This window comes from Macaca nemestrina, chromosome 4 (genome assembly GCF_043159975.1).
Source record: "Macaca nemestrina isolate mMacNem1 chromosome 4, mMacNem.hap1, whole genome shotgun sequence".
Taxonomy (NCBI): domain Eukaryota; kingdom Metazoa; phylum Chordata; class Mammalia; order Primates; family Cercopithecidae; genus Macaca; species Macaca nemestrina.
This window is the reverse complement of record NC_092128.1, coordinates 127,114,891-127,127,488: the sequence shown is the minus strand read 5'-3', so window position 1 is coordinate 127,127,488 and position 12,598 is coordinate 127,114,891. Positions and strand designations below refer to the sequence as shown.

The 12,598-nt window shown below is 38.2% G+C and overlaps 1 protein-coding gene across 2 annotated transcripts in view; it reads right to left on the bottom strand.

Annotated features, from left to right (window-relative positions):
- The window catches only part of SEPTIN14 (septin-14), a 72,002-nt gene that overhangs the window by 53,775 nt on the left and 5,629 nt on the right, over positions 1-12,598 (bottom strand). For both annotated transcript variants that reach the window (XM_071095220.1, XM_071095221.1), the window contains exons 3-5: positions 3,643-3,763; positions 1,974-2,169; positions 391-577 (exon numbers count right to left, since the gene is read on the bottom strand). In XM_071095220.1, the coding sequence (XP_070951321.1) occupies positions 391-577; positions 1,974-2,169; positions 3,643-3,763 (504 nt within the window). The remainder of the gene's footprint in view (positions 1-390; positions 578-1,973; positions 2,170-3,642; positions 3,764-12,598) is intronic.

Genomic DNA, 12,598 nt, shown 5'->3' with positions numbered 1-12,598 from the left:
TGTGTTATTATCTCGAAATTAATATTACATCGTGAAAGGTTGGGACCAGGAACAATGGCTCACGCCTGTAATCCCAACACTCTGGGAGGGTGAGGTGGGTAGATCACTTAAGCCAGAAGTTCAAGTTCAACCTGAGCAACATAGCAAAACCCTGTCTCTACAAAAAATACAAAAATTAGCTGATCTTGGTAGCACATTCCTGTAGTCCCAGTTACTCGGATGGCTAAGGTGGGAAGATTGCTTGAGTCCAGGAGGTTGAGGCTGCAGTGAGCTATGATGACACCACTGCACTCTAGCCTGAGTGACAAAGCAAGACCCTGTCTCAAATACAAAAAAAAAGAAAGAAAGAAAGAAAAAGAAAAGAAAGCTTGGTGGATTTACCAAACATACCTTACTGTCAAGGTTCTTCATTGTTAATAGATCAAGAGACTTCAGGGAATGTCCTGTAGGTGAAATGAAGTAAAGACACACGTGGATGCGAGAATCATGGTACTCAAACAAGGAACGTTTAATCTTCAGTTCTTCTTGAAGATAGGCCTCAAATTGGGCATCTATGTAGTCAACTATTGGTTGGTAGCTAAAAAAATAATTTATACATTTAACATAACAGACTTATAAAATCTAAAGCCTGCTTTTTGACGACTTAATGAACAGTTAACATGTATGTAAGCAGTTTGCTATAGTGATAAAAAAAAAAGTTCATAACATGTCCATACAAAGATATTAATTCCAAACCAATAATTAGGTTCATGCTTTACTCTATGATTATGTAAAATGTAAACATAGAGGAAAGCTGGGGGCATCCGACAGGGGACTAGTATCCAGAATATAAAAAGAATGCAAGCAACTAAACAGCAACAAGAAGAACAAATAATCCCGTTTAAAAAGTGGGCAAAGGACATGAATAGACATTTTTCAGAACACCAAAATACAAAGTAAAATCACAATGAGATATCATCTTACCTCAGTCAGAATGGCTATTGTTAAAAAGATAAAAAATGGCTGGGCACGGAGGCCCACGCCTATAATCCCAGCACTTTGGGAGGCCGAGGCAGGTGGATCATGAGGTTTGGAGTTCAAGACCATCCTGGCTAACATGGTGAACCCTCATCTCTGCTAAAAATACAAAAATTATCCAGGCCTGGTGGCGGGCGCCTGTAGTCCCAGATACTTGGGAGGCTTAGGCAGGAGAATGGTGAGGACCCAGGAGACTGAGCTTGCAGTGAGCCGAGATTGCGTCACTGCACTCTAGCCTGGGCTACAGAGCAAGACTCTGTCTCAAAGAAAAAAGATAAAAAATAACAGGCCAAGTAGAATGGCTCATGTCTGTAATCCCAGCACTTTGGAAGGCCAAGGTAGGAGGATCACTTGAGGCCAGGAGTTTGACACCAGCCTGGGCAACATAGCAAGACCCCATCTATACAAATAATTTTTGAAATTAACCAGGCATGGTGGCATGTGCCTGTAGTCCCAGTTACTCAAGAGGCTGAGGTGGAAGGACCACTTGAGCCTGGGAGGTCGAAGCTGCAGTGAGCTGAGCTTGTGCCACTGCACTCCAGCCTGGGTGATGGAATGAAAAACTGTCTCGAAAAATAATAATAATAATAAATAAATAATATAATTTGGCAAGGATACAGAGAAATGGGAACCCTTAAACACTGTTGGTGGGAATATAAATTAGTACAACCTCTACAGAAAATGTGTACAAATAAAGTCAAATAAAGAAATAAGGAAATAAGCTAAAACTAATAGAAGCTGTATTTAAAAATTTTTGCTATAACTGGTTAAATAAAAATCTTGTAAGAAAATCAATTATATACAAAAGTATTAATCTTGTAAGAAAAGAACATTACTTAGGAAAATAATAAAATCTGGACGAAAGGGTATTACTTACACAAATTAGTCTATGGCAAAAGAAGTTGAATTCTTTGAAATAAGAAAACCTTTTTTAATTTAAATAAGAAAACACTAACCTGGCTTCTTTGTCTATTTGATCACCATATCCCACTGTCTCCACAACAGTCAATTTCAACTGAACATTGCTTTCCTGAAGCTCATATGTCTGAATTTGAAGTCCAACATTTGAGTAAAAATGTGAGGATTTGTTATCTTTCAAGTTAGTATTAAACAATGTGTCAATCAGCGTTGACTTTCCAATTCCAGTTTCCCCTGTAATAGACATAGATTCATTGTCATAGGGGCATAAAGGGGCTGAGAAGAAGCAACACTTTGAATTCCTACAGTGGTTTTTTAAAATCTTAGAAAGTTGAACTCATAGAAGTAGAGAGTAGAATACCGGTTACCAGAGGCTGGGGGAGCAGGGAGAAAGGAAAGGTGGACTTGTTGGTCAAAGGGTACAAAGTTTCTTTTTTTTTTTTTTTAACTTTTATTTTAGGTTTGGGGGTATACGTGCAGGTTTGTTATATAGGTAAGCTCATGTCATAAGAGTTTGTTGTACAGATTATTTCATCACCCTGGTACTAAGCTTGGTACCCCATCGTTATTTTATCTGATCCTCTCCCTCCTCCAAACCTCCACCCTTAAGTAGACATTAGTGTCTATTATTCCCCTTTTTGTGTCCATGTGTTCTCATCATTTCACTCCCACTTATAAGTGAGAACATGGCACATATTCTCAGCCATAAAAAAGAAAGAGATCATGTCCTTTGCAGGAGCATGGATGGAGCTGGAGGCCATCATCCTTAGCACACCAACAGAGCTCATTGCAGCACTATTCACAGTAGCAAAGACATGGAATCAACCCAAATGCCCATCAATGATAGACTGGATAAAGAAAATGTAGTACATATACACCGTGGAATACTACGCAGCCATGAAAAAGAATGAGATCATGTCCTTTGCAGGAACATGGATGGAACTAGAGGCCATCATCTTTAGCAAACTAACAGTTTCAAACAGACAGGAGAAAGAAGTTTTGAGATCTATTGCACAGCAGAGTGACTATAGTCAATGTATTGTATATTTCAAAATAATCAAGAGAGTTAATTTCAAATGTCTCATCATAAAAAAAATGATAGGTAAACCGGGTAATAGATATGTTAATTCACTTGATTGAATCATTCCACATTGTAAACATTTATCAAAACCTTACATTGTATCCATACATGTAAATAACTATGATTTTTCAATTAAGAATAACATTAATTTTAAAAATAAATAAAGGGTTTCAAATACTTCAAAGACTGGGATGGCCTTGAAAGTATACATGCTAGCCCTGTTTCTCTCACTCATTAACATAATGGAGAAAGAAAGTATACACTAAGCTACATCAGACTTTTAAGAGCACAGGAATGTTCCAATTTTTAACAATCATTACAGGTCCAGTGTGGTGTTTATGCCTGTAATCCCAGCACTTTGGGAAGCTGAGGTGGGCGGATTGCTTGAGCCCAGGCAGCTGAGGCTACAGTGAGCCACAATCACACCACTGCACTCCAGCCTGGGCAACAGAGTGAGAACCTGTCTCAAAAAATAAAAGGATTACATAATATGGCTAAGATGAGAATCACTGTAAACATGATGATATATTTGAATTAATAGCATCAATGTTACACTGCTTAAGATAAGTTGAAGTGAACATTGGGAAAAATGAAGGAATAGTTCAAATGAGGTGTCTGACACTTACCCACACAGAGAATATTAAAAGTGAATCCTTGTCGGATAGATCTGTTCACCAACTGATTGGGCAAACATTCAAAACCAAAATGTCCAATCGTAGTTAAACAACGAATATTATTTTCTTTTTGCTTAAATAAAACAAAAATTTAGAGTTTTGTGTTAGAATAGAAAATGAAGTCATTTGAAAGGAAAATTATTATAGTACATCAAAGAAGTTAGAATTGATTATCATTTGATTATCATAGCTCAGACAAGATGCAAACATATTAAGTAAATTTGTGAAAATAGAAGTCTGTGTTCAAACACATAGATTTGGCTATTATTTTTATAAATAAAGTGAATCTATCTCTCAGCACACTCAAAGAGGCTCTGTTTCTAAATTTTAAAAGAAATGGGGGACAGGTACAGTGGCTCATGCCTATAATCCCAGCACTTTGGGAGGCCAAGGCAGGCGGATCACGAGGTCAGGAGTTCAAGACCAGCCTGGCCAACACTGTGAAACCCCATCTCTACTAAAAATACAAAATTAGCCAGGCATGGTGGTACATGCTTGTAATCCCAGCTACTCGGGAGGCTAAGGCAGGAGAATCACTTGAACCCGAGAGGCGGAGTTGGCAGTGAGGCAAGAGCGCACCACTGCACTCCAGCCTGGGCAAAAGAGTGAAACACTGTCTCAATAAACAAACAAATAAATAAATATATAAATAAAATAGGGAATTAAGGAAATACTACAAGAAACTCTAATATATTACTCTAACATAATAAATTCTTTCTTCCATAAGAAAAAGAAAAAAACTTTAACATCCTTTCATTCTGCTGCAGCATGTTAATATAGTGAGAAAACCCCACACATGCTAATCCAGATGCTTCTCAACTTATGATGAGGCTATGTCCCAAGAAACCCCTCCTAAATTGAACATATTGTAAGTCAAAACACCATTTAATACACGTAACAAAGCTGAACATTATAGCTCAGCCTTGTCTGCCTTAAAAACGCTCAGAACACTTACATTAGCCTACAATTGGGCAAAATCAATTAACGCAAAGCTTATGTTATAATAAAGTATTGAATATCTCATGTAATTTATTAAATAAAGTGAAAAACGGCACTATCATAGAGTCAACAATTTAAGTTGAATGATTGTAAGCTGGAGATCCTCTACATATGTGAGGAAACCAAAATCAATTTGAAATTTTTAAAAAATCAAATGATGTATACTTCAAATTTGTTATATACCCTCTGAGGACTCGTGTTATATCAAAGAAATCTACTACTAATAACCCCATTCCAGAAAATTTGAAATCCATCAGTATTATACACAAAGTTACCAACCGATCATTTTTAAAAGGTTAAAAGATAATTCACTTTTTATTTCTAAGCAGTTTTATTTTAAAAATGGGAATTATACAACCCCCTCCACACCTAACAACACATTAAATACCACTTTGCAATGACAGCTCAGCATACTTCACAGTTCTTAACACTATTTTATGAGGAATACAAAATGCCTTTTTATCTAAATTAACAAGCTTTAAAATGTTTTAGTATATCTGAGAACAAAGGAATTATAAATCCGTAGGAAAGATGTTAAGGTAGAAGCATCAACAATTAGCTCAATAGATGTTGTCTACATTTATTTTGTACCTTTATAAAACAAGAACATGCTAACCAGCCTGGGAGGTAGAGGTTGCAGTAAGCTGAGATCTCGACTCACTACAACCTCCATCACCCGGGCTCAAGCAATTCTCCAGCCTCCCGAAAAGCTGGGACTATAAGCATGCGCCACCATGACCAGCCAATCTTTGTATTTTTTGTAGAGAAGGGGTTTCACCATGTTGGCCAGGCTGGTCTTGAACTCCTGACCTTAGGTGATCCACCTGCCTGGGCCTTCCAAATTGCTGGGATTACAGGTGTGATCCACTGCACCTGGCTAATTTTTGTATTTTTGGTAGAGACGGGGTCACACCATGTTGCTCAGGTTGGTCTTGAACTCCTGAGCTCAAACAATCCTCCTGCCTTAGCCTCCAAAGGGCTGGGATTACAGGTGTGAGCCACTGGGCCCAATCTACTAACAGAGATTTTAAAACAGCTATTATAAACGAGCAGAGACATAAAGGAAAGTATGCATACACAATGAGTAAAAAGACAAAAATCCCAGGAGAAAAACAAAAATTATAAAATTAAGATAAAAGCAGAAAGCATGGCCAGGCGCATTGGCTCACGCCTGAAATCCCAGCATTTTGAGAGACCAAGGCAAGTGGATCACTTGAGGTTAGGAGTTCGAGACCAGCCTGGCCAACAGAGTGAAACCCTGTCTCTACTAAATATACAAAAATGAGCTGGGCATGGTGGTGGGAGCCTGTAATCCCAATTACTTGGGAGGCTGAGGCAGGCGAATCCCTTGAGCCAGGGAGGCAGAGGTTGCAGTGAACTGAAATTGGACCACTGCACTCCAGCCTGGGCGACAGAGCAAGACTCCATCTCAAAAAAACAAAAATCAAACAAAAAAAACCCCAAAACACAAATTGCTCATAGCAGAAATGAAAGAACATTACTACAGACCACACAGATAACAAAATTATAATAGACTACTATAAACACATTTATGAACACATTTTGCCAATAAATTTGAAATAACTCTTTTGCCAACAAACTTGAAAATAAATAAATTTCATTGGAAAAGAACAAATTATAAAAATGACACAACGGGAAATAGGAAATCTAAAGAGTCATATATCTATTGAAGAAATTACAGTCAAAAACCTTTCCACAAAGAAATCTTCAGGCCCTGGCCGGGCGCGGTGGCTCAAGCCTGTAATTCCAGCACTTTGGGAGGCCGAGGCGGGCCGCTCACGAGGTCAGGAGATCGAGACCATCCTGGCTAACACGGTGAAATCCCGTCTCTACTGAAAATACAAAAGAATTAGCCAAGCGCGGTGGCAGGCGCCTGTAGTCCCAGCTACTCGGGAGGCTGAGGCAGAAGAATGGCGTGAAGCCGGGAGGTGGAGCTTGCAGTGAGCCGAGATCGCGCCACTGCACTCCAGCCTGGGTAACAGAGCAAGACTCCGTCTCAAAAAAAAAAAGAAACTAGGCCCTGCTAGTTTCACCATTGAATTCTATCAACAAGCAGTTAAAGAAAAATTCACACAAACTCTCTACAAAACAGAAGAGAGGCGAATTTTTTCCAATGTATTTTATGAAACCAGATATAATGGCAATATAAACACCTGACAAGCCAGGCGCAGTGGCTCACGCCTGTATCCTAGCACTTTGCGAGGTCGAGACGTGTGGATAACCTGAGGTCAGGAGTTCGAGACCAGCCTGACAAACATGGTGAAACCCCATCTCTACTAAATATAAAAAATTAGCCAGGCATGGTGGCACGTGCCTGTAATCCCGGCTACTTTGGAGGCTAAGGCAGGAGAATCCCTTGAACCCAGGAGGCAGAGGTTGCAGTGAGCCGAGATTACACCATGCACTCCATCCTGGGCGACAGAGTGAGACTCTATCTCAGAAAAACAAACAAATGAAGAAAAAACACCTGGCAAAGATATCACAAAAAGAGAAAATTATACATTAATTTCTGTCATGTGCATAACTGCAAAAATTCTTTTTTACTACCATAATTAAATTTAATTTTAATTGTACAACTAGTGAGTGTGCAAATAAATTTTTCTTAACAACTGAAATATTGACATGAAAGATAATATTCCATTTGACTATTCCCCACATCCTATCTCCTTCCTCTTTTCCCTATTTTTATGATTTTTATGATTCTAAACATTAAAAAATACTTTTATATACACAAATATAGAGGTATTAAATTTTAAAAACACATACATGGCCGGGTACAGTGGCCCACACCTGTAATCCCAGCAATTTGGGAGGCCGAGGTAGGCAGATCACCAGAGGTCAGGAGTTCAAGACCAGCCTGGCCAGTGTGGTGAAACCTGGTCTCTACTAAAAATACAAAAAAATATTAGCCAGGCATGGTGGCAGAGGCCTGTAACCCTAGGTACTTGGGAGGCTAAGACAGGAGAATTGCTTGAATCTGGGAAGCAGAGGTTGCAGTGAGCCGAGATCGCGCCATTGCACGCCAGCCTGGGCTACAAGAGTGAAACTCTGCAACTTTCTTTTTTCTACTAAAATTCTATATATGTTACTTAGCTAGCTTTATTGAGGAATAATTTATATATAATAAAAGTTACCAACTTTATGTGCACCATTTGATGAATTTTAACGAATGTGTATAGTAATGTAATCACCATCATGATCACCATATAGAACATTTCTGACATCCCTAAAGCTTTCCCTCTTATCCCTATTCAGTCAATTCATAACCCTCATCCCTCAATCCTGGCAACCTCTCATCTGTTTTCAGTTGCTATAATTTTACTTCTAGAATTTCATTTAGAAGAAATCATACTGCACAGAGTTTTTTTTTGTTTAATCTTAAAAAACATTACCAAATCAATTCACTTGTATATAAAAAAGATTATATATTAAAACAATTGACATTTATTCTAGAAACGCAAGGTTAGTTCAGCACTCAAAAATCCACAAATGATAAACTATAAAATATTGATACAAGAAACTGAAGAGGATACAAAAAAATGAAAAGATATTCCATGTTTATGGACTGAAAGAATCAATATCGTTAAAATGTTTGTACCACTGAAAGCGATCTACATATTTAACTCAATGCCTATCAAAATACCAATGACATTCTCCACAGAAATAGAAAAAAATAGGCCGGGAGCAGGGGCTCATGTCTGTAATCCCAGCCTTTGGGAGGCCAAGGCAGGCAGATCACGAGGTTAGGAGATCGAGATCATCCTGGCTAACACGGTGAAACCCCGTCTCTACCAAAAATACAAAAAATTTAGCTGGGCATGGTGGCAGGTGCCTTTAGTCCCAGCTACTTGGGAGGCTGAGGCAGGAGAATGGAGAATGGCGTGAACCTGGGAGACAGAGCCTGCAGTGAGCCGAGATCGTGCCACTGCACTCCAGACTTGGCAACAGAGCGAGACTCTGTCTCAAAAAAAAAAAAAAAGAAAGAAATAGAAAAAGTAATCCTAAAATTTACATGTACCCACAAAGGACACAGAATATTCAAAGCAATGCTGAGTATTCTGGGTACACTGAAGGAATCACATTACTTGACTTCAAATTATAATACAGAACTACAGTAACCAAAACAGCATGGTACTGTCATGAAAACAGATATATAGACAAATGGAACAGAATACAGAACCCAGAAATAAATTCAAACATGTACAGTGAACTCACTTTTGACAAAGGTGCCAAGAGCATACAGTGGGGAAAGAAGAATCTCTTCAATAAATGGTTCTGGGAAAATTGGATATCCATACATAAAATAATGAAAACAGACTCCTATCTCTCATCATATATAAAAATCAAATAAAAATGGATTAAAGATATAAATCTAAGTCGTGAAACTATGAACCTACTAAAAGAAAACATTGGGGAAACTCTCCAGGATATTGACCTGGACAAATACTTCTTGGATAATGCCCTACAAGCACAGGAAACCAAAGCAAAAATGGACAAATGGGATCATATCAAATTAAAAAGCTTCTGCACAGCAAAGAAAGTGATTAACAAAGTGAGGAGACAACCCACCGAATGGGAGAAAATATTTGCAAACTATCCACCTGATAGGGGATTAATAACCAGAATATGTAAGAAGCTCAAATAGCTCAATAGGAAAAAATCTAATAATCCAATTTAAAAACTGGCAAGTGATTGGAACAGACATGTCTCAAAAGAAGACATACAAATGGCAAACAGGTATATAAAAAGGTGCTTAACATCATTGACCATCAGAGAAATTCCAATCAAACCTAAAATGATATATCATCTCACCTGAGTTAAAGTGTTTTTTACCCAAAAGACAGGCAATAACAAATGCTGGCAAGAATGTAGAAAAAAGAGAATCCTCTTACACTGTTGATGGGAATGTGAATTAGTATGGAGAACAGTATGGAGGTACCTCAAAAAACTAAACATAGAACTACTGTATGATCCAGCAATCCCACTGCTAGGTATATACCCAAAAGAAAGAAACTAGTACACCGAGGAGATCTCTACACTCCCATGTTTGTTGCAGCACTATTCACAATAGCAAAGATTTGGAAGCAAGCTAAATGTCCATCAACAGATAAATAGACAAAGAAAATGTGGTACATATACACAATGGAATACTATTCAGCCATCAAAAAGAATGAGATCTTGTCATTTCCAACAATATGGATGGAACCTAACAATATGTTAAGTGAAATAAGCAAGTCACGGAAAGACAAACTTCACATGTTCTCACTTATTTGTGGGAGCTAAAAATTAAAACAATTGAACTCATGGAGATAGAGAGTGGAAGGATGGTTATCAGAGGCTAAGAAGGGTAGTGAGGGTGGTGAGGGGATGGTTAATGGGTACAAGGATATAGTTAGATAGAATGAATAAGGTCCAGTATTTGATAGCACAACAGGGTGACTATAGTCAACGATAAATTGTACATTTTAGAAGAATGAAGAGTACAATTGAAATGTTTCTAACACAAAGAAATGAAAAATACTTAAGGTAGTGGATACCCCATTTATCCTGATATGTTATTACACATTATGTGCCTATAATAAAATATCTCATGTGCCCCATAAATATATAGACCTGCTATGTACCCATAAAAATTAAAAATTAAGGGCTGAGCATGGTGGCTCATGCCTGTAATCCCAGAACTTCGGGAGGCTGAGGCTGGAAGATTGCTTGAGCTCAGGAATTCGAGACCAGTCTGGGGAACATAGTGAAACCCTGTCTCTACTGAAAATAAAAATTAAAAAAATAGCTGGGTGTGGTAGTACATGCTCGTTGTCCCAGCTACTCCAGAGGCTGAGGCAGGAGGATCACTTAAGCCCAGGAGTTAGAGCTTGTGGTGAGCTATGATTGTGCCACTGCACTGCAGCCTGGGTAACAGAGTAAAACCCTGTCTCAAAAAAAATTAAAAATTAAAAAAAATCAATAAACATATTTCACCATATTAATAGTATAAAGTAAAATCACCATATGACTGACTCAATAAATGAAAAATATTATATTTGATGAATTGAATACCCATTTGTGATTTTTAAAGTCTATTAGTAAAATAGGAATTAAAGACAACTTCCTCAATCTGATAAAAACTATATTAGAAAAAACTTTAAATCTAACATCAGACTTCATAGTAAACATCTGAGTGCTTTCCTCACAAGACTGAAAATAAAGCAGAGATGTCAGCTCTTGTCATTTTTATATATTTTACTGGAGGTTCTTACCAGTCAATAAGGCAAACAAAAAGCATAAATATTCAAAAGAGTTTGTTATTTTATATTGAAAAAAGGTAGAAAATATACAAGAATCTACAGAGCATCTACCAGAATTACTAAGAGAATATATCGAAATTAAAAGCTATAAAGTCAATATACAAAAATCAGTTATATTCATTTCTAGTTTCTGCTCAGAGGTGTAGAGAGCAGAAAAAAGACATCACTACTAACACTACAGGAATAAAATAATGGACTAAGGCAAGATCACAACTTTTTTTTTAACTCATCCTAGTACTGATGTTTCAGGTCAAAAAATTGTTCCAGAATTGAAGGAGAGACAGAAACCCACAGGAAAAGACAAGATGGGAACATTAACTTTTCTAGGCAAGAAAGACACAGACATGAGAAGAGTTCTAAAGCAAGGACCTAATTGCTAGACCATGCCTTGGCAGACAAGTAAAAACTTTGAGCCATAAACAGGAATCATCTGTAGCTGCTTTTTTCTTTCTTTCTTTTGTTCTTTTTCTTTTTTTTTTTTTTTTTTTTGAGACAGAGTCTCACTCTGTTGCCCAAGCTATAGTGCAGTGGCGCAATCTCGGCTCACTGAAACATCCACCTCCCAGGTTCAAGCGATTCTCCTGACTCAGCCTCCTGAGTAACTGGGATTACAGCCGCGCCACCACGCCTGGCTAATTTTTGTATTTTTAGTAGAGATGGGTTTCACTATGTTGGCCAGGTTGGTCTTGAACTCCTCACCTCGTGATCCTCCACCTCGGCCTCCCAAAGTGCTGGGATTACAGGTGTGAGCCACTGCACCCAGCCCTGTAGCTGTTTTTTGTTTGTTTGTTTTCTGGTTTGGTTTTTATTTGTCCTTATTTGGAAATCTGTCATTCTAAGTAGAGAATAAAGAGTATATTAATTATATTTTTTAATTTATTAAGGTTTGATTTAATGTATGTATTTAATTTTTATTTGTAATTTCAACTTTTAGATTCAGAGAGTACATGTGCAGGTTTGTTATGCAGGGATATTGAATGTGCTGAGGTTTGAGGGTGTGAATGATTTCATCACCCAGGTACTGAGCATAGTACTCAACAGGTAGATTTTCTGCCCCTACCACCCCCTCAACCCTCTAGTAGTCCTCAGTGTCCATTGTTGCCATCTATGGCATGAGTCTCATACTCGTATGTTTATGAGTACCCAATGTTTACTCCCACTTGTAAATGAGAACATGTGTATTTGGTTTTCTGTTTCGGTATTAATTTACTTAGGATAATGGCCTCCAGCAGCACCCATGTTGCTGCAAAGGACACATTTCATTTTTTATGGCTGCATAGTATTCCACGGTGTGTATGTACCACATTTTTTTTTTTTTTTTTTGAGACGGAATCTCGCTCTGTCACCCAGGCTGGAGCGCAGTGGTGCAATCTCAGCTCACTGCAATCTCTACCTCCCAAGTTCAAGCAATTCTCCTGCCTCAACCTCCTGAGTAGCTGGGATCACAGTTGCCCACCACCACGCCCAGCTAAGTTTTTGTATTTTTAGTAGAGACAGGGTTTCACCATGTTGGTCAGCCTGCTCTCAAACTCCTGACCTCAGACTATCCATCAGTCTCGGCCTCCCAAAGTGCTGGGATTACAGGT